Source organism: Mesoplodon mirus (genome assembly GCF_964341445.2).
Source record: "Mesoplodon mirus genome assembly, chromosome: 17".
Lineage (NCBI taxonomy): Eukaryota > Metazoa > Chordata > Mammalia > Artiodactyla > Ziphiidae > Mesoplodon > Mesoplodon mirus.
The window spans coordinates 21928542-21946182 of record NC_138993.1 but is presented as its reverse complement, the minus strand read 5'-3'; the positions used below and the strand labels follow the sequence as shown (position 1 = coordinate 21946182).

General features: G+C 45.2%; 2 protein-coding genes across 5 annotated transcripts in view; both read right to left on the bottom strand.

Moving 5' to 3' along the window:
• TSC22D1 (TSC22 domain family member 1) overlaps positions 1 to 6542 on the bottom strand; it is a 131580-nt gene extending 125038 nt beyond the window's left edge. For 3 of the 4 annotated variants that reach the window (XR_014291760.1, XR_014291761.1, XR_014291762.1), the window contains exon 1: positions 3149 to 6057. Coding sequence is in view for 1 of the 4 variants with exons in the window: in XM_082602433.1 (XP_082458559.1) it covers positions 3149 to 6057 (2909 nt within the window). In the remaining 3 variants the exon portion in view is untranslated. Of the gene's footprint in view, positions 1 to 3148 lie in introns of all 4 variants that reach the window. The other variant, XM_082602433.1, reaches the window with a different exon arrangement.
• Positions 6101 to 8114, bottom strand: LOC309792627 (uncharacterized protein; the record flags this gene model as incomplete). The annotated part of the gene is made up of 3 exons (XM_082602356.1): positions 6101 to 6234; positions 6666 to 7428; positions 7476 to 8114. The coding sequence occupies 2 exons, from the start codon at positions 8112 to 8114 to the stop codon at positions 6670 to 6672; spliced, it is 1398 nt and encodes a 465-aa protein (XP_082458482.1). The 3' UTR covers positions 6101 to 6234; positions 6666 to 6669.
• Between the last annotated feature and the right edge of the window lie 9527 nt (positions 8115 to 17641).

Genomic DNA, 17641 nt, shown 5'->3' with positions numbered 1-17641 from the left:
TATATGATCCTACAACCTGAACAGTTGTGCTTAAGGTGAGAGGCAATACAAATTTTAAATCATGATAGAAAAAGCAGAGGAAGGTCTGCTCATTAATCCGTTCAAAAAAGATTTAGCTCTTGCCCTTGAGGAACTCACAGTCTCGTGGGGAAAATGGGTAAACATAATTCAAACTGAATGTGTGCAGTGCCTTGAATAGAGGAACACTAAAAAGGGCTAAGGAAGCAACATTCCCTGGGTGAAGAGACTGCTTCAGAGGGAACATCTGAGCTGAGCCTTGAAGGATGAATAGAAGTTTGACCAATTAATTTCACAGAAGAGGCTGTATTAACAATCACAAAACACTAAAGACTATACATCAGTGTGAAATACCTGTATCTTCCCTGTGTTGTAAAAATAAGTTCACATTAAAGGCTAATGTGAGACATTAAGAACTTTTTAATGAGAATGATTTTTAAAAATCTAGATACATAATCTTAATGCCTGATCCATGTTTCTAATCTTCATAGTCTCTACCAGTAGCCAACTGAAAGCATTTTCCACATGTGTTAGAAATATTTTAAAATTTAAAGTGTCAGAATATTATTTCAAAAGATGACTAAAGAACAACGAATCTTCATTTGTCCTACCATCCAAAAGTTTTATTGTTAACGTGTTTTCTAAGTCATAATACTGAAATTACAAGGTACTCTTTTCTCCCATGGGAGACTAATAGGTGACCGAGCCCAGAAGACGCAAATGACACAGAAACTAACGTGGGAAGAAAAAGTAAAAAGAATTTTTTTAACCATTAACACTTTAAAAAAATAAATAGAAACTCATTATCACTTTTTTCTCTTGCAGATATTCTCAAATTCCCTTCCAAGAACCAATTTAAACGGAACATTTCTTTTTCCAAACTACAGTGATAAAAGAAATAATCTGCAGGAAAGCACAAGGAAAATAATATACAAATTTACCCTATCTGACCTTTACAGGTATTTGAGGGGTCATTTTGATTTTTCAGAATTTAAAGGATACCTCTGAAAAAAAATTTTCTGGTTTTGACGACCTGACTTTGATGTTAACAAAGGCTCAAATATGTAGTTCATTCAAAACAGGTACAGTCAACTCAAGTTATTTTATACCAATAGTTAATCATATTTCTCAGTATCTGTTTTTGTCCCTTTAATTTCAAACCTTCCTACATAATTTGCCGCTAATTAATGTTCCTCTCAGTTACTATATGGAAAAATTAATTTTGTAGGAATATCTTAAGCAGGGACTCTATCTCTACAGTTAAAAACCTAGCTGTAAAGTCTTCTGACTTTAATCATCTGGAACAGCATGTTGTGTTAAGCTCTATCATGCCCTACCACCAGGAGGAAAACAAAAAAGGAGAAAGTCATGCCAGGAGACCACAAACAGTAATTAGCAAAAATCATGGCAGGTTTGAATTCAAAATATGTGGTTTTCATTTGTGTATCTGACCCATCTTTTATTTCTCTAAATTTAGCATCCACATAATGTACCCGTGGGCTTTACTCAGATCACACCCTTTAAATTTAGAACATATTAATATTTGGGGTAAATAATTCTTTAAAATTACAGATAAGTATTAGCATGATTTGATACATTGAAAGGTTTAGCAATAATTATAATAGGACTCTTACGGGAACCACCTCCTAGAAGAGGTCTTTTAATGTACAGTTTTGTACACATGATACAGAATACATTTGGCTAGGTAACGAGATTTTAATTATATGACTTAGAAAAATAATAAAAATCTTGAAAGACAAGACTTTAAATTATTTCAATTAATCATGCCTTTACCTTATATCTTTTAAGTAACTAAAAAAAAAAAAAAACAAGAAAACCTCACTGAAACATTAGGCCTTTGTTTTTCTAAAACTGCAATTCTTTTGAAATATGCTCAATATTTCCAAAGGGAAAATCACAGATATACATTTTGAATGTAAATGTTCCAACTGGTTTGATAAAAGTTCAATCTCAAAAATCTCCAACTAATACTAAAATAATTAAGTATCTTTCAAGCTTATTCAAAGTTCCACAATGAAGATGAATAGCCTTTGTCATAACTCCTATATTATTTTGATCAAGGTTAGTCACAGACTGGCAAGTTTGTGAAAAGAACATTCCTTTAAAAATCAACTTAGTTTAAAGCCATGTAGTAGCATGAGAGATTTCACAACTTTTCTAGCTAGCCAGCTTCAAAGACACAATTTGATTCAATAAACATGATTATCACATTATTTCCAATCCAATTAAGAAAACGCTGGTTTAATAATGTACTTTAGGCTTTATGTATTTTTTTGGTAAGAGAAGAGAAGAACAGGTGGAGTAAGTCCTGTAGGAGCGCAAAGTCGGTTTCATGTCTCTATAAATTCAACCCTCCAAGACTTTCTTTCTTTACCCTTTAAAATGGCTACCACTTGATCTACTATGCAAAAGGAAAAATGCACAGCATACTACTATCAACGGTAAATCTGGTTATTTTTAAGAGTGTATGGCCTCCTATCCCACGGAACACTTTTTAAGATTCCCATTCCTTTACTGTTCCGATGCAACGACCATTAGATAAGTACACAAAAGTTGGTCAGTTAGTTTGAGGGCAACCTGTATAACCCAGCTTAGGTCATCTTTCCTGTAATATCTGATGAGGAAAAGCAGCTAACGTTATCTTTCACAGACTAAGAGCAAACACAGTAGAACTGAAAAGGGTTGTCCTGTCCAGTAAAGGAGAAACAAATGTGGGAACCACGACCTCCCCTCCCGTCCCCAAGAGATGATCATAATGATTTTAGTAATTCAAAAGAACAGACTATTAGATGGGTCAGCAAAAACTAGTAACTCTAAAAACCATTTTATAAATAACAAAACCACCTGGTGCTCCCAAACCTATTCTTAATGCTCAAAAACTAGCCTGTCAAATAGTGTTTACATAATACTTACACCACTTCCTGACCAACTAGTTTGAGACCGCTCCGTAACACTCTCGCTCTAGAAAACTTACCAGAAAAAAGCAGTTTCACATACAAAAAGGAAGATATGCATAATGCTTTAGACCAATCTTGTGCATATACACAGCTACTAAATAGATTTAACTCTGAATCTGCTGAGTGTCTGCAGAAACACGGCATGACCTTACCTCTCGTCCTCGCCATCCACCAGGGGTGTCGCCAGCGGTAGCACCTTCAACGGGAAAAGAGAAGCCGAGGCTCCTAGGCTGCCGCCACTCCCATCTGAAACTGCCGACATTCCCCCACTGTCACCACGGAGAGTCTGAGGTAAGCCAACTAAGGAGGGTTCCGCTGGGCGCCTGGCAACTTCAATTTGGCTTCCGATTGCCTGAGCTAACGACTGTGCAGAGAACTGAGTAAAACTTAGCGGTATCTGCTGCGCCAAAGGCAAATTTATAGCAGATGCTGCCATCAAGGGAGGCTGACTAACACTCTGAACCAAATTACCGTTTTGAGTGGCAGGCGCTTGTGCTATATTCTGTGATGGAACCAAGTTTGTTGGGACCGAAGGCATTCCAGAAGGACCAGGTGAACTAACCTGATTCGTAACAGAGATACTGCTAGCAGAGGGCAAAGGACTAACTGCAGGCAACTGCTGCGAGACAACTCCTGGAGCTACTGACTCTACTGGCGGCTGGGGAGGCGCAGGTAACAAGGTGCTCTGGGGTGCCATGGCCAACTGTGGAGGAAGGCTGGAAGCACTAGCTTGAACTCCCTGATGAAGAATCGCAGCCTGAGCGGGTGGAACTATCTGCGAAGACGGAGGAGCACCTTGCGGGACGACTGAAGGTGTGACTTGGGTAGAGGGCTGCTGCGCTGCCGTAGGTAGGTTTGTCTGTTGACCAATATTTGCAATTTGACTGCCAGGAGGTACAGCAGATACTGCCGTCTGCGCCTGGCCAGCGGGCTGGCCAGACGCCCCTGCGGGCTGCGCCTGGACTGCTGCGGGCTGCGCCTGGCCTGCTGCGGGCTGCGCTGGCAGCTGGATGCTCTGTGGCTGAGCCACAGGAATCACCGCGGTTCCTGCTCCCACCCCCGCAGAAGTGGGCTGTGCAGAGGGCACTGCCGTTTGCAGAACCGGCTGCTGCTGAACATACTCGGAAGCAGGATTCGGAGTCACTGACGGGCCGTGGCTTGGGGCCACCGGTGTGGAGAGAGCTGGCGGCTGCTGTCCATAGTGTAACTGCTGGGGCGATGTGCCTGGCAGGGGAGCTTGCGCCGGAGGGGCCGCCTGAGAATACGGCAGTTGGGGCTGAGCCAGGCTGGAAACGGAAGGCGGCTGACCCAGAGCTGAAGTTGCACCCACCACGCTCCCAGGTGATGGCTGGATACCAGCTGCAGCACTGAGAGCGGCTTGCAGAGGTACTGGTTGAAGACCCTGCTTCTGCTGATAGCTCAGTTCTTGAGACTGCAACTGCACTTGCGAGATCTGTGACTGAGAAATACTCTGGGGCATACTAACGGCAGAAATGCCCGCCGGAGCAGCGCTACTGAAGTCCATCTGCGGGAGGGCGACACCTGGAAGAGCGGGCGGCTGCTGCATCACGGCAGCTGGGGCCCCCGCCTCTCCGCTTCCCACACTCTCCGTGTAGTGGCTCAGCGTGCTGACACTGCTGCTCACTGAGCTCCCGCTGGTGCTCTCCCTCTCAGAAGTCACTTCTGCCGGGTTTTGTTTTACACTTTCCACTGCTTTATTTATCACCACCCCTTCGGCGGCGGGGACGGCGTTTTCCTTCTCATAGAACTCGGTGCAAGTCCATCTACCTTTCTTGAAGGGCTCAGAACTCGAATCTAACTTCACAAGTCTGAACCTGGACGTGTTAACTGTTGGTTGCGGCTGCTGACTTGAAACTGATCCCACAGTCATCCCTGCAGCCGCACTGGCAACGCTGTTAATGAGAGCGGAGGACAAAATCGTACCGTTGCCCAGGCCGCTCAAGACAGTCACGTTAACACCGCTGCTCACTCCAGGCCCAGCGCTCACACCGGCAGCACTGGGAATGCTGCTCGCACTTAAACTAGCATTAGCAAGCATGCTGCTGGTCACGCTAGGGTTAAAAACGCCCACAGCCGTAATGTTAACATTTTTCATCGCATTAGTGCCTGTAACAGAATTTATACCTATACTGCCGCTTGTACTCGGAGCACGGACACTAGTCATTACAGATGCAGGTGAGCCACTCGATGATACGGCAGAAGTTGGTGCAACTGGCGTGACGCTGTCAGAGCTTCCAGTTATAGACAGTTTTCTGGATACTGGGCTTGCGGGTGGCCCTCCCGGAATGGGTGTACTGGCCACACCGGCATGGGATGGATGGTGGTGACCGTGATGGAGGTGGTGCCCATGATGAATGTGAGGGTGGTGATGGAGGGAGTGGGGATGAGCATTCCCATTGATTACAACGTTCTGTTGTGGAAGGTGAGGCAAATGAGGCTGTGGAAGGGGGGGCTGGTTGGGAGAGACTGCCCCAGGTGTCTCGGCTTCCTGGAAGTTATTGAGAGTTTCTTCTGAGGAGCTGCGTTCAGGCTCCCCTAAGTCGGTAGCCCTGGAAAGTGACACATCAAGGATCTCGGAAGACGACAGATCTTCTGTGTGAGATTCATCCAGATCATCGTAGCTTTCGGTGTCCTCTGCGATGCTGTTGTTAGAGCTGATGCTAGCGGAGATCTGAGCCGGGGTCACGCTCGTTATCTGGAAGCCACTTTTCTTTTTCATTTGGGTTCCGCCTGGCGCAAGAGGCTGTGCCTGCAGCTGAGCCTGCGAAAGGAGGTTCAGGCTTTGTGGAGGCGGAGGCTGTGGTCCCGACAGAGAAGATGCTGCAGGAGGTGGCGGCTGGAGCAGCGACGGAGGCGGAAAATCCTCGGAAGATGGGGCACTACTACCAACGCCGGTACCTGCTGCACTGAGAGCAGACGCGCTGCCACCACCACTGCCCCTTCGAGGGAACACTGCCGGGTGCGCCATCTTCCTAGCGCTAATGTCTGCAGCGGCCGAGGCCGCGGCCGCGGCGGCGGTGGACTCGGGCGGCTGGTGCATTGTGCTGGGTACCGGGGGGCGGAGGAGGCGAGTGCAATTTCCTTCAGCACCGTAATCTTTGTATTCAAGACGCCGAGGAGGAAAACGGGACCTGACGCTCTGCCCGGCGCGATTCCTCCTCCTCCTCCTCCTCCTTCTCAGCCGAAGGCGCCGGCCGCTTCTGCCTTCGAGGGCGAGCTTCGGGAAGGGAGGATGAACGAGGGTGAACAGAACAGCCGGGGACCCGAAGGGGGGACCCCTTCAGTCCTTCGCCATTCACTTTCCTCTCTAGCCTCACACCCCCCTTTATATTCCGCTTCACGTGGGGTGCGGGGCAGGAGGGAGGGGAAGACCAGGGGAGGGGGGAGGCTAGGGGAGGGGGTGGGAAAGCCGAGAAATGCCCACCTTCTCCGGACAACTCCGAAGCCACCTCCACCCCTCCTCCCGCCGCGGCGGCGGCGGCCGCTGCAAAACCCTCCCGGTCGCTCTGCACGAAGGCGGCGCCGAGCGAGTGTCGCCTTCCCCTCGCCACCCCCAGCCCCGCCGGCGAACCCTGAGCTCAGTGTGGCTCAAACCTCCCCTCCCGGCCCCGCCGGCCCCGCTCGGCCCTCCCCCCACGCCCCGCGGACCCTTTCAAACCCCCTGGACTCGCGGCGGCTGCTCCGTGAGGAAACGCTGGCCGCGGCTGGGGCCGGCGCGGCGAGGCTCGAAGCGGGGCGGCGGCGGGGCGCCGGGTACGGTGAGCCCAGCAACGGGGCGCGGGCGGGCGCGCAGAGACGCCGGGTCCTCGCGGAGCACGGCCGGGGCGCGGCGGCGGCGGTGGCAGCGGGAGCCCAGGGACCTCTCCATCACTGGCAGCCATGGAGCCCGAGCATTTTCCTCCCTCCAGGCAGGCGCCTCGGCTCGGCACACGTCCTCGGGGAGGAAGGGGCCGGCGCCCGAGCCTCCCCGGAGGGCGGCGGGACGTGCGCTAGCGCCGACGATGCGCGCCGCTCTAGTCCTCTTCCTCCGCAGCCGGTTCGTCCGCACCCCGCTGCTCCCGCGGCCCGGGCGGGAGGGGGCCGCAGGCGGCGGCGGCGGCGGCGGCGACTCCTTTCTCGGCGGCGTTGGTGGCCAGAGGGGCTGCTGCAGCGACTGCAGCCGACGCCGTTCAAAGGAACGAGAGGTGGGGTTGGTCGGTGTCGGCGAACGGGGCGGGTGAGTGGGTGGGTGCCGAGGGAGGGCGGCGGGCGGAGAGGGGGCTGTGGTGGTTGTTACTAGTGCTTTTCTCCGGCTCCACCGTATCCCCGGGTCTCTCGCGGCATCGGCAGAGGAGGGACCAGCGCCCGAGCGCAGGAGGAGGAGGGGCGACCGCCGGCCAGAGGAGGCGGCGGCGGTGGCGGGGGGAGGGGACTGGCCGAGAAGGAGGGAAGATGGCGTCTGCGCATGCGCCCCGGCGCCGCAAACATAAAGCCGGGTCTGGCGGAGGAGGAGGCGGCGGGTCTTCGAACCTCGCCGAGCGCCGGGTCTCCTGGCGGAAATTTCCGAAGGCTGGCGGAGGCGCCGACGACGTCGGCGTTGGTGGTGGGGGGTGGGGAATTTCGGCCGGGGGAGCGAATCCGAGTCGGCCGGAGAGAGTCGGCCTGATGGGGGTGGGGCAGGGTGCGGGGCGCGCGCAGGTTAGGTGTGTCCGCTCCTTTTTCACACGCGGCCGGCGCGCGCGCGCAGGCACGCGGCAGGGGAGGCGGCGCGGCAGGGAGGGCCTCGCGGAGGCCGCTGGAGCCCGGGTCTCGGGTGTAAGCGCTCTGGGTAGTGTCCCCCGCCTGCGGAATGGGTAATGAGGCTTTTCTCCGCAGCAACAGCATCACGAGTTTCAGTTCCCAGGAGTCCGCCGCCGCCACGACATGAGTCAGGCTTTCTTCCTCGGCGCGTGAAGGAGCCCTCCTCCTCCTCCTCGCCGCACCTGGGCTCGACCCCGGCCCGCGCGGCCCTCGCCCCCTCGGAGGGTGCCCGAGCGCTCGGAGCCGCGGGGTCCACGGAAGGCCGGTGGCTTCTCGGGATAGACGCTCCCTTTTGTGCGGCGCAGTTGCAGCTGCCATGCGGTCCCCTCGCCTTTCGACGGGCACGGGCTAGCCAGCCCGGCAGATATTGCAGCTGTTTGCAGTTAACTGCCTGAGCTCTTCTCTGGAGAGGGAGGGTTTGCAATCCGTCGTTACCTGGAGGGAAGCAGTAGCCCGGCCTAGTAAATAACTTACCTCAACAGGTGGAGCTTATCTCCAGCAGGGATAGCATTTCGCTTAATTGTCCAGGCTGTAGCCTGCATAGGTTTGACTTAAAAGACAAACTGGCCTAGTCATGGTGGCAACACGATGATCAATGAAGACTACCCTTTAGGGTTAGAAAAGAGAAAGAACCGTCTGCAATTCCAGTTTAAAAAAAAATAAAATAAAACCTGCATGGATCTGAGCATGGTGCTACAGAAGCAATGTTAGGTTTGATGGGAGGCAGTTTACTGGAAGTTGCTTCCCTGGCATTACACGTCAAAACATTCTAGCTCTAAGCATTGTTTACTGCTAGGCGAGAGTGTACTTCTCAATCAGGAATTAAAAAACAACAAAGTATTATAATATAGAAAACCCTAGGGAGAAATGTGGGGTTTTTTTTCAACTTAGGTTGTTGAGAAACTGAACGTTTATGGTTAGACCTATGCTTCCTTCAGTCAGTCTCACAGACTTCCAGATCTACAATCCTATTTTGAGCCTGTTAAAACATAAATGGCATAATTGTCGATTCAACCCGTTACTTTAGGTTTCTCTAAACTTTTCCCCTCATTCCGTCTCCCAAGAGGTTAGGAATATCACCATTCTATTACTGAATAGAAACGCACCCTCAACATCCCCGTATAGCCTGTATCAAAGTTTTGATATGTTGGTTTTTCTGTGGTGTCCCCCACTAAACCCAAAAGGTAGGACTACGTGTTTTTAATGTGGAGTTCCGGAGTAGGTACAAAGTAGGTGCTCACAAATATTGAAAATGACATGGTAGTAAAAATCAAATTCACTTGAAAAGATCAGACTTGTTTTATGTTACTCATGAATTAATACGTGAATGATTGGGGTTTTTTTTTTTTACATAACTATGGCCATTTGTGTATTTTACAAAAATAATTTCTTTTTTAATGTTACAACAGCTTTTGTTGCAAGAAATACACCTGATTAATGGCCGCCATTCATTGCTGAAATGCAACTCTGACATGCTTTTTTCAACAGTTTTTGAACGGAAAATAGGAAGTATCCTAATGAACTGAAACTGCAATAGAATTTAGTAGGGCAAAATGTGTTTGTGAGCTACAGTGTGAAAGAAAATGCTCTAGATCTCAAAATCTTGCCTTAGGTCAAAATTTTAAATTACCCCAAACAACAGCTCAACACCACCTGGTGTGTTGAGCTAAATACCTGCCTCCTAAATACCAACTATGATAGGGTTTGAAACAGAAGAAACCCATGTAATAAAGTCTTCCGGACTTCCCTGGTGGTGCAGTGGTTAAGAATCCGCCTGCCAATGCAGGGAACATGGGTTCGAGCCCTGGTCCGCGAAGATCCCACACGCCGCGGAGCAGCTAAGCCCGTGCGCCACAACTACTGAACCTGCTCTCTAGAGCCCGCGAGCCACGACTACTGAAGCCCGCACGCCTAGAACCCGTGCTCCGCAACAAGAGAAGCCACTGCAATGAGAAGCCCGCGCACCGCAACGAAGAGTAAACCCCGCTCTCCGCAACTAGAGAAAGCCTGCGTGCAACGAAGACCCAACTCAGCCAAAAATAAATAATAAATTTATAAAGAATAAAAAAAATAAAGTCTTCCAGCGTTGACAGAGTGAGTCATTGAGATAACCTGTAAAAGCAGATACTTCTAATAACAGGTAGTAATGAGTATTGTTATTTTGGGCTATTTTGATGTTGGGGGTTAGTGGGTATATTATTTCTTTTAAAAGAAAGTTGTTATTGTTTTAACTTTTCCAGGATAACATAAGACATAGAAAATACATCCTTTTGAAATGTGTTTCACTTTTATCTGCCATATCACCTTCAAATTCCTGGTTAGGCTGCATCAAGTCCCACTGAGATATGATGAGCAGCTCTGCAATTACGGCAACCTGCGTTTGAGAAACATCGCTCTCTCTCCCTCTCCTTTCTCCAGTTGCCAACATCTCTATGACCAGCAATACATAAATATAAGTCCATAAAAACAAGCAGAAGCACTTGAACAACCCCATGTTGTTATCATGTTACCACCTTTTAATCTAAAAGGTCTGGATTTTTTTACATTAATATCAAATGCACACTGCTATGTGCAATGAAGTCATTAATTCCTTTGAACCCAGTACTTGGAGTTACCCTTTGTCTTTTGAAAGACTGCATTTCACCTGTTTACATTCTGAAGGTATAGTTCTGAATTACTCTCTATTATGGAAAAGATTAGTCCATAGTGCAGTGTTCACTTAAATCTCGTTATTGTGACATTGCAAACCACCATGTATATTTGGCTATTGTTACCGAAAGCTCCACCTCTCTGTACACCGGTGCTGAATCGAATCTTGGGGACAGAGTTTGGGGTGAAGTAGAAGAAGATAGCTTTATTGCTTTGCCAGGCAAAGGAAGACATACCGGGCTTCTGCCTCAGAAAAATGTCTCAACCCCAGAGGATTTGATGAAGGGATTTTATAACAGGGCTTCAAAGGCGGGGTCTTTGACAAGATTAGGGTGTGAGCAGGGCCTGCACTTCCTCAGTCTCCTCTCAGATGCTCATCGCCTCATCTTGTTGAGCTTCTCTGGTCCCTTTAATCTGGCCTCAGGTGGTTTCTTGGCGGCTCCTCCCTTGATTAGCAACTGTCCAGAATCTACCCTTTGGAACTCAGGGAAGGTCACGGAGGTGGAGTCTTGCCAGAAGAAATAGGGAGACAAAAAGGGCCTCTGTGCCTGGGAGCCCCACAGGGCGCCTGCTCAGTTTCACTATGTATAGACTTTTTTCTACCATAAAATAGAAAATTTCCTGACCATTATAACTCAATTTACCTATTTGTCACAACTCTGAAATAGATCTGTATTTAAAAACAATTAATACTCCAAAAGCAATGCCCTTGAAGAACAGGAGGGGAATACTCGGACTCACAATGGCTGTGAGTGCAAAGATAAATACTAAAGAGAAATGGGTGCAGAAAATACACCACTGATCCACTCCAGTAATTTTTCTGGCTAACCAGTGCTTCAGTCCTGCAATAGTACTTATCTGTAACTTTTAAATGTCATCTGAAAAAAAAATCAAACTTTTTAGTAATGAGTTATAAACATGAAAAAAGTCACATTTTTACATATGAAATTTATGCACAGGGATATTACAGCATGTTTATAAATCAATTTGCTGTGTAGAAAATTCTTTAAATGAGACCAGGAGTTGTATGTGCTATTTGACTTTTGTAAATTGCACAAAATACTTATTTTGAAACTTTTCATTCAAATTTCAATGAGTATAGCTTAGCTTGCAACTGATTAAATTTTGCAGCACTTGTTAAATTTTCAATATAAGTGTTTCTGGTCAGCTAAACAATTTTATATCCTCGAAGGAGACGCGATTATAAAATGAAAAAAAGTACAGAAATTTGAATTTATGGTTCAGAAGGCACACTGGTATACATTAGCTTGTTAAATTCTAGCCTTTGAGGGAGGAGGCATTATCGTTCTCATTTTAGAAGTAAGTGATCACAGAGAGGTTAAAGAACTCATCCAAGGTTTATGCCTAAATCTGGGTACTCAGGTCCTCTTAATTTCAGATTCTATGCCTCTGTGCTGAGGGATTTTTCTGAAAAAGCAGTCTGACCTCTAGAGACTAGTATTTTTCAAAGCTCTTTTGGAAATTAGGGAGTGTTCTTTTAATGCTTTTGAATGCCAGTGAAGATACACTGCACACACACTAATTGCACATAGCATTTCTTCTACGTGAAGAGGATAAAAGGCTTCTTCCCTGTTTGAACCAATGTAAATGTTACACATGCTTCCACAGTCAGTCTTTGCTGACTTACGAATGTGTTAATTTGGAGAATTTTCTTGCAACTCAAAAAAAAATCATTTCTAACTTCTGCTACAGAACTGTGAAGTGACATTGAAAAAAGAAATAATTTGTTAATTTAGGGGTTTTTTTAAGTTTATAATCAAATAATCCTCCAGATCTCCCCAGATGATAGCTAATATTTATTTAATGCCTACTCTCAACCACACATTTTCTAACATCTTTAAGTGTTTTAGCTCTAATTCTCACAACTGTATAATGTACGAGCTATAATTACCCCATTTTGCAAATGAGAAAAGTGGGGTACAGAGAGTTTGAGGCCTCACAACAACAAGTAGTAGGGCTAAAACACAAATCCATACCGTGTAACCACCTCTTACTTCACAGCTGCCTCTCGAGACACATTGTTATATCAGGTTCCTGCCAATTCTAGCTCCCAAGTTAAATTTCTACATAATACTCATGTTTTAATTTTTCCAAAGAATCTAGGAGCACCATTTTCTCCTGATGCAGAGACATTCTAGGAAAGAATGAACATTTTAGAGTCTCTACTGTGGCTGCGTAGGAATTGGACATAAATGAATAGAACAACTGCTTGATAAGTTGGATGATCCTTCACTGATCAAAAACAGATGTCAAATGCTTGGGGAAAAAAAGGCATTAATCACACATAATTGAGGAACACTGTCTATACAGGACAAGATAAATGTTTTCCCATTTTAGCAATTAGTGTTCATTTAACATGAGAGCCTGTAAAATAGGGACAATAATAATCTAGTCTTTCCAACATGTTCTAAGGACCAATTTGTATTTGTACATGTTTTTGAATACTTAAAGTTACAGAAATAAACAAATTTGTTGTTTTTCTCTGTATCATAATTCCAAGAAGACCTCTGTCCTTCCACCATACATGAACCAAAACCAGGTCAAGAAGTACAAACAAATCATGGCAGCCAGTATTTCTTTGTATTTAAAGATTAGGTTCACAAACACTTAGGTATATCTCCAGTCTCAAAGCTCAAGGAAAAAAGAATGGCTGTTGAAGTCATTCCTCAGTGTGGAATTTTCCTTTGGTCATTCATTTTTCTCCTTCTACTCTGGGTTATCTTTTAGGAGAAGGAAATCAATAAAATAGTTTTCAGTAACTTATACTTAAATTGACATTCCCAGTTAATTTCATTGTAGAAGAAAACCAAGAAATCAGTAGTCATAAAGGCCAAAATCTTTTTGGATTAATATCTTTGAATAAAATGAAAAGAAAATCTTAGATACATGCAAGCTAAATTAGAGTCAGAAACACAAGATAAAATCCTTTTACTAGGATGACCGTAGGACTTCCCTGGTGGCGCAGTGGTTAAGAGTCCGCCTGCCAATGCAGGGGACACGGGTTCAAGCCCTGGCCTGGGAAGAATCCCCCATGCTGCGGAGCAACTAAGCCCGTGTACCACAACTACTGCGCCTGACTCTAGAGCCCGTGAGCCACAACTACCGAGCCCGTGTGCTACAACTGCTGAAGCCCGCGTGCCCAGAGCCCGTGCTCCGCAGCAAGGGAAGCCACAACAATGAGAAGCCCATGTACCACAACGAAGAGTAGCCCCCACTCTCCGCAAGGAGAGAAAAGCCTGCGCACAGCAACAAAGACCCAACGCAGCCAAAAATAAATAAATAAATAGGATGACCGTAGACCATTAAATGTACTGTTTGCCTATGGAAGGTGCTTACAAAACCTTCCTGTGTGAATGATAAAATTAGAACAATTAAAGGGGAAAGGTTGGAATTTCAGAGAAAAGCATGAGATGGGATTTAGAAGAAAGAGCCTAACAAAACTGATTTATTACATGCAATATATACACACGTGTCAAATTCAAGAAAATTAAATGTATAACTCGCTCAGCCCCTTCACGAAGTTAAACATAAAGTTAATTGCAAAGATGCCAGCAAAGCTTTCCATCAAAAACTGGAAACAAAGGTCCAGGTGCTTTCTTGCCCCAGTTATTTATAGACAGGAATGGGATCATACCATAATGCCAACTCAGTGGTTTAAGTTTGATGTTTTGAAAGAGTTTCTAAACACCCTATTTATCCAAGTCATAACTGACACACAAAAATGGTTGTTGAATTACACCTCTATCAATACATATTTTGAATAAAATGGGGTAATAATACTCTATGGTACCCCAGTGTCAATCCTAAATTATTTAATAAAGAAAAACAAGCATTTTCAAAGGAATACTTCCAATGAAAAACATCTTGGAAAGGGAGCTAAGTTCTCTTTATTGTCAAGCATATGATAGTAACTCAATAAGTACTTGTAAAGAATTTCTTAAATCCCACATTTACGCAATAATATTGTCAACATTATTTATCATACGAACTTTCACTACTGAACTTTTCACAAGATGTTTCTGCAGAACATTAGGTTCAGAAATTATGACATTAGGAAACAAGCTCACTATTAAAATTTTGGTCAAGGGCATCCAATGGTATTACATTTCCTTCTCCGTTCTTTACTTGATATCTGTAAAATTCTCCTTGCCCAGCCTAAGCTTATAACAACTTGCTGACTACTCTTTCATGGAACATCATGCCCAAAGCAATTTTTTTTTTTTTAAGAATCAAAGTTCAGTGAAAATGGTAAGAAGATACGAGTAGAATCTGCATCCTCTTTTCTGGTAGCTTTGCATTTGTTTAGGGACAGAGCATTATGTTAAATACTGTTTAGAACTGGAGCCCTTAGCCTCTGTGGATTCTGGAAGTGCATCCTTACATTCTGGCTTCAGGATATGGAGAATTCACGTGCTTCAGTCCACTCAGATGAGCTCCAGAACTATCTTCTAAGAAACTTAGTTGGCATGACTAGTCACAGAGCTCATACGTTTTCAGATAAAATGATCAATTTTTAAAGTTTGACTTAGTTAATATATCTAAAAAACTTACTACCTGTTTATTGGCCAAAACTTCCATTTTGAAGTCTTAATACCAAATGAGGGTTCTGCTATTATTTTTGCATTTCTCTCCACATGAAACACTTTTTCCTTTTATTAATGATTGTGAAGGGTAGCAAGGCATACCACCCCAAAATATGCCACTTTGGTATATTAATATTTTGCGCTGTAGGCACTTGGAAAACAGCAAATGCAGGGAGAGGCTTTCTCTGAACTTCCCTTATCTGCCTAAAGACAGATCCTCCAGAAGGAACTCAATTGTTATAAATCCCCTCCCCGGGAGTTTCATCAACCAGGGAAGATGGACTCATCACAGGAGAGAGAACTAGAAGTAGGCACCACACTCAGACAAACTTCATCACAAACTACCACACCTCCCATCTGTGCTTCTAAGGGTCCATTCATCTTTCCTAGAAGTCACTGACTCTGCCGTAAGAGACCTATATCCCCCCCTACCCTTTCCTATTAAAACGGTATTTAATCCTGAATTTTAAGCCACCTGGGAGAGTTACTCATTTTTCCTGGGCATCTCCCATGTATGCATAAGGTACACATGCTAATAACCTTCTAGGTTTTTTTCTCTTAATTTGCAATTCTTGTTTGTAGTTCTCTTAATATTAATCTGTCTTTTATAACAAGGGCCTCAGCTAAAAACTCAGAAGGGTAGAGGGAGACTTCTTTTTCCTCCCCTACAATTGTCAGTATAATAAAAAACAACCTTCTTTCTATAACTAATGTTAAAATAAAGAAGCTACCTTGTTTATTATTATGGATATGTTTTTAAAATTAAGTACATGGGGCTTCCCTGGTGGCGCAGTGGTTAAGAATCCACCTGTCAATGCAGGGAACACGGGTTCGAGCCCTGGTCCAGGAAGATCCCACATGCTGCGGAGCAACTAAGCCCGCGCGCCTAGAGCCTGTGCTCTGCGACAAGAGAAGCCACCGCAATGAGAAGCCTGCGCACCGCAACGAAGAGTAGGCCCTGCTCGCCACAACTAGAGAAAGCCCACATGCAGCAACGAAGACCCAACACAGCCAAAATATATATATATAAATAAATTTATTTTAAAAAATTAAGTACATAATATTTAGCCTTGTATACAAGTGTTCAATAAGTTCTTTTTTAATGATAATGATTCTGTAGCTGAGCCAGCTCTGCATTATTAAAATGTCCAGAGAGAACAGTCTTTGGCACTGTTTCCAGTGACTCTGTTCTAATAAGACATTAGCTTAACATTCATCTTATTACTACTTGTACCAGACGAGTCACCCTGTTAAGACTCAGGCCTTACTCAGGCCTTAACATATTTTCAAATGGCTTTGATCTACAAGTCAAAAATGTTTTGGAGGCTGAATAGATTTTATAATAGACATCATTCCCCATTCCTCTTTCTCTTCCCTCATGTCCAGTGCTCCAACCCGCCCCTGCCTCCACTCCCATTTCCCTCACCATACTCAGAAATTGAGATTACAACCATCTTCACTTTAATGAAATCCCCAAATAGTAATATCTCATTTTCTTCTTGGTGACAATTGTGCAGCATCAGTCAACTGATAACACCACTTGCTATTTTGTTCATCCTAAGTACGTGATGTGTTGTACTTCATGAATAAGAAACTGCTGCAAAAACATAAAACATAAAAGCAAATAAAAGGACATCGACTAATTTTTTTTAATTTAACATTCCACAAATACATATTAACAGTCATGGCTGATCTCATCTGAGTTATATTGCAGATATTTTTCACCTTATTGGGTTAAAATATTTTTCCCTGGAAAGTCGGGCTTCCCTGGTGGCGCAGTGGTTGGGAGTCCGCCTGCTGGTGCGGGGGGCGCGGGTTCGTGCCCCGGTCCGGGAGGATCCCACGTGCCATGGAGCGGCTGGGCCCGTGGGCCGTGGCCGCTGGGCCTGCGTGTCCGGAGCCTGTGCTCCGCAGCGGGAGAGGCCGCGGCAGTGGGAGGCCCGCGTACCACAAAAAATAAATAAAATAAAATAAAATAAAATATTTTTCCCTGGAAAGTAAGTAGAATTAACTCAAAATATATAATAATTTGTGGTCTGCTATACTGGTAAGGATAAGATAATGGGAAGTTCTCCTTAGAAGAACTAGGAATCGGAAAGATAAGACTGATCCAAGTTCAATATCATTAATTGAATATCTACTGCCTGTTCTGTAGGAGACAAAATTGCCTGTACAATGGTCTTTTATATATCAGTGAGGGCACAAAAGGAGGCAACCTTACCCCGGACCCCCACCCCCAGCTCAAAGGTGTATTTATGTAACCTTATTTTAAACAAAGGACAAATGGAAAGCAGCAGGAGAACAATTAGGTTCACGTTTCACCAAAGACATTTTTCCTCCAGGTTAAACCTAACCAGAGACTTCCAAGTCATTGCAAGCACCTCTTAATCCAGCAGTTACATATAGGCACAATATGGATCTTCAGAAATTAGATAAGAAAAATCTTAATGTGAAACAATAGCAACAATGTAGTTTAGAAACCACGATGCCTCATTGATGCATACATCTGCTGGCGAACAAGCATATGGTAGTGCCCAATACAGATGTAAAAAACCCTGCAATTATGGCTCTTTAGTATGATAATTGACTCTG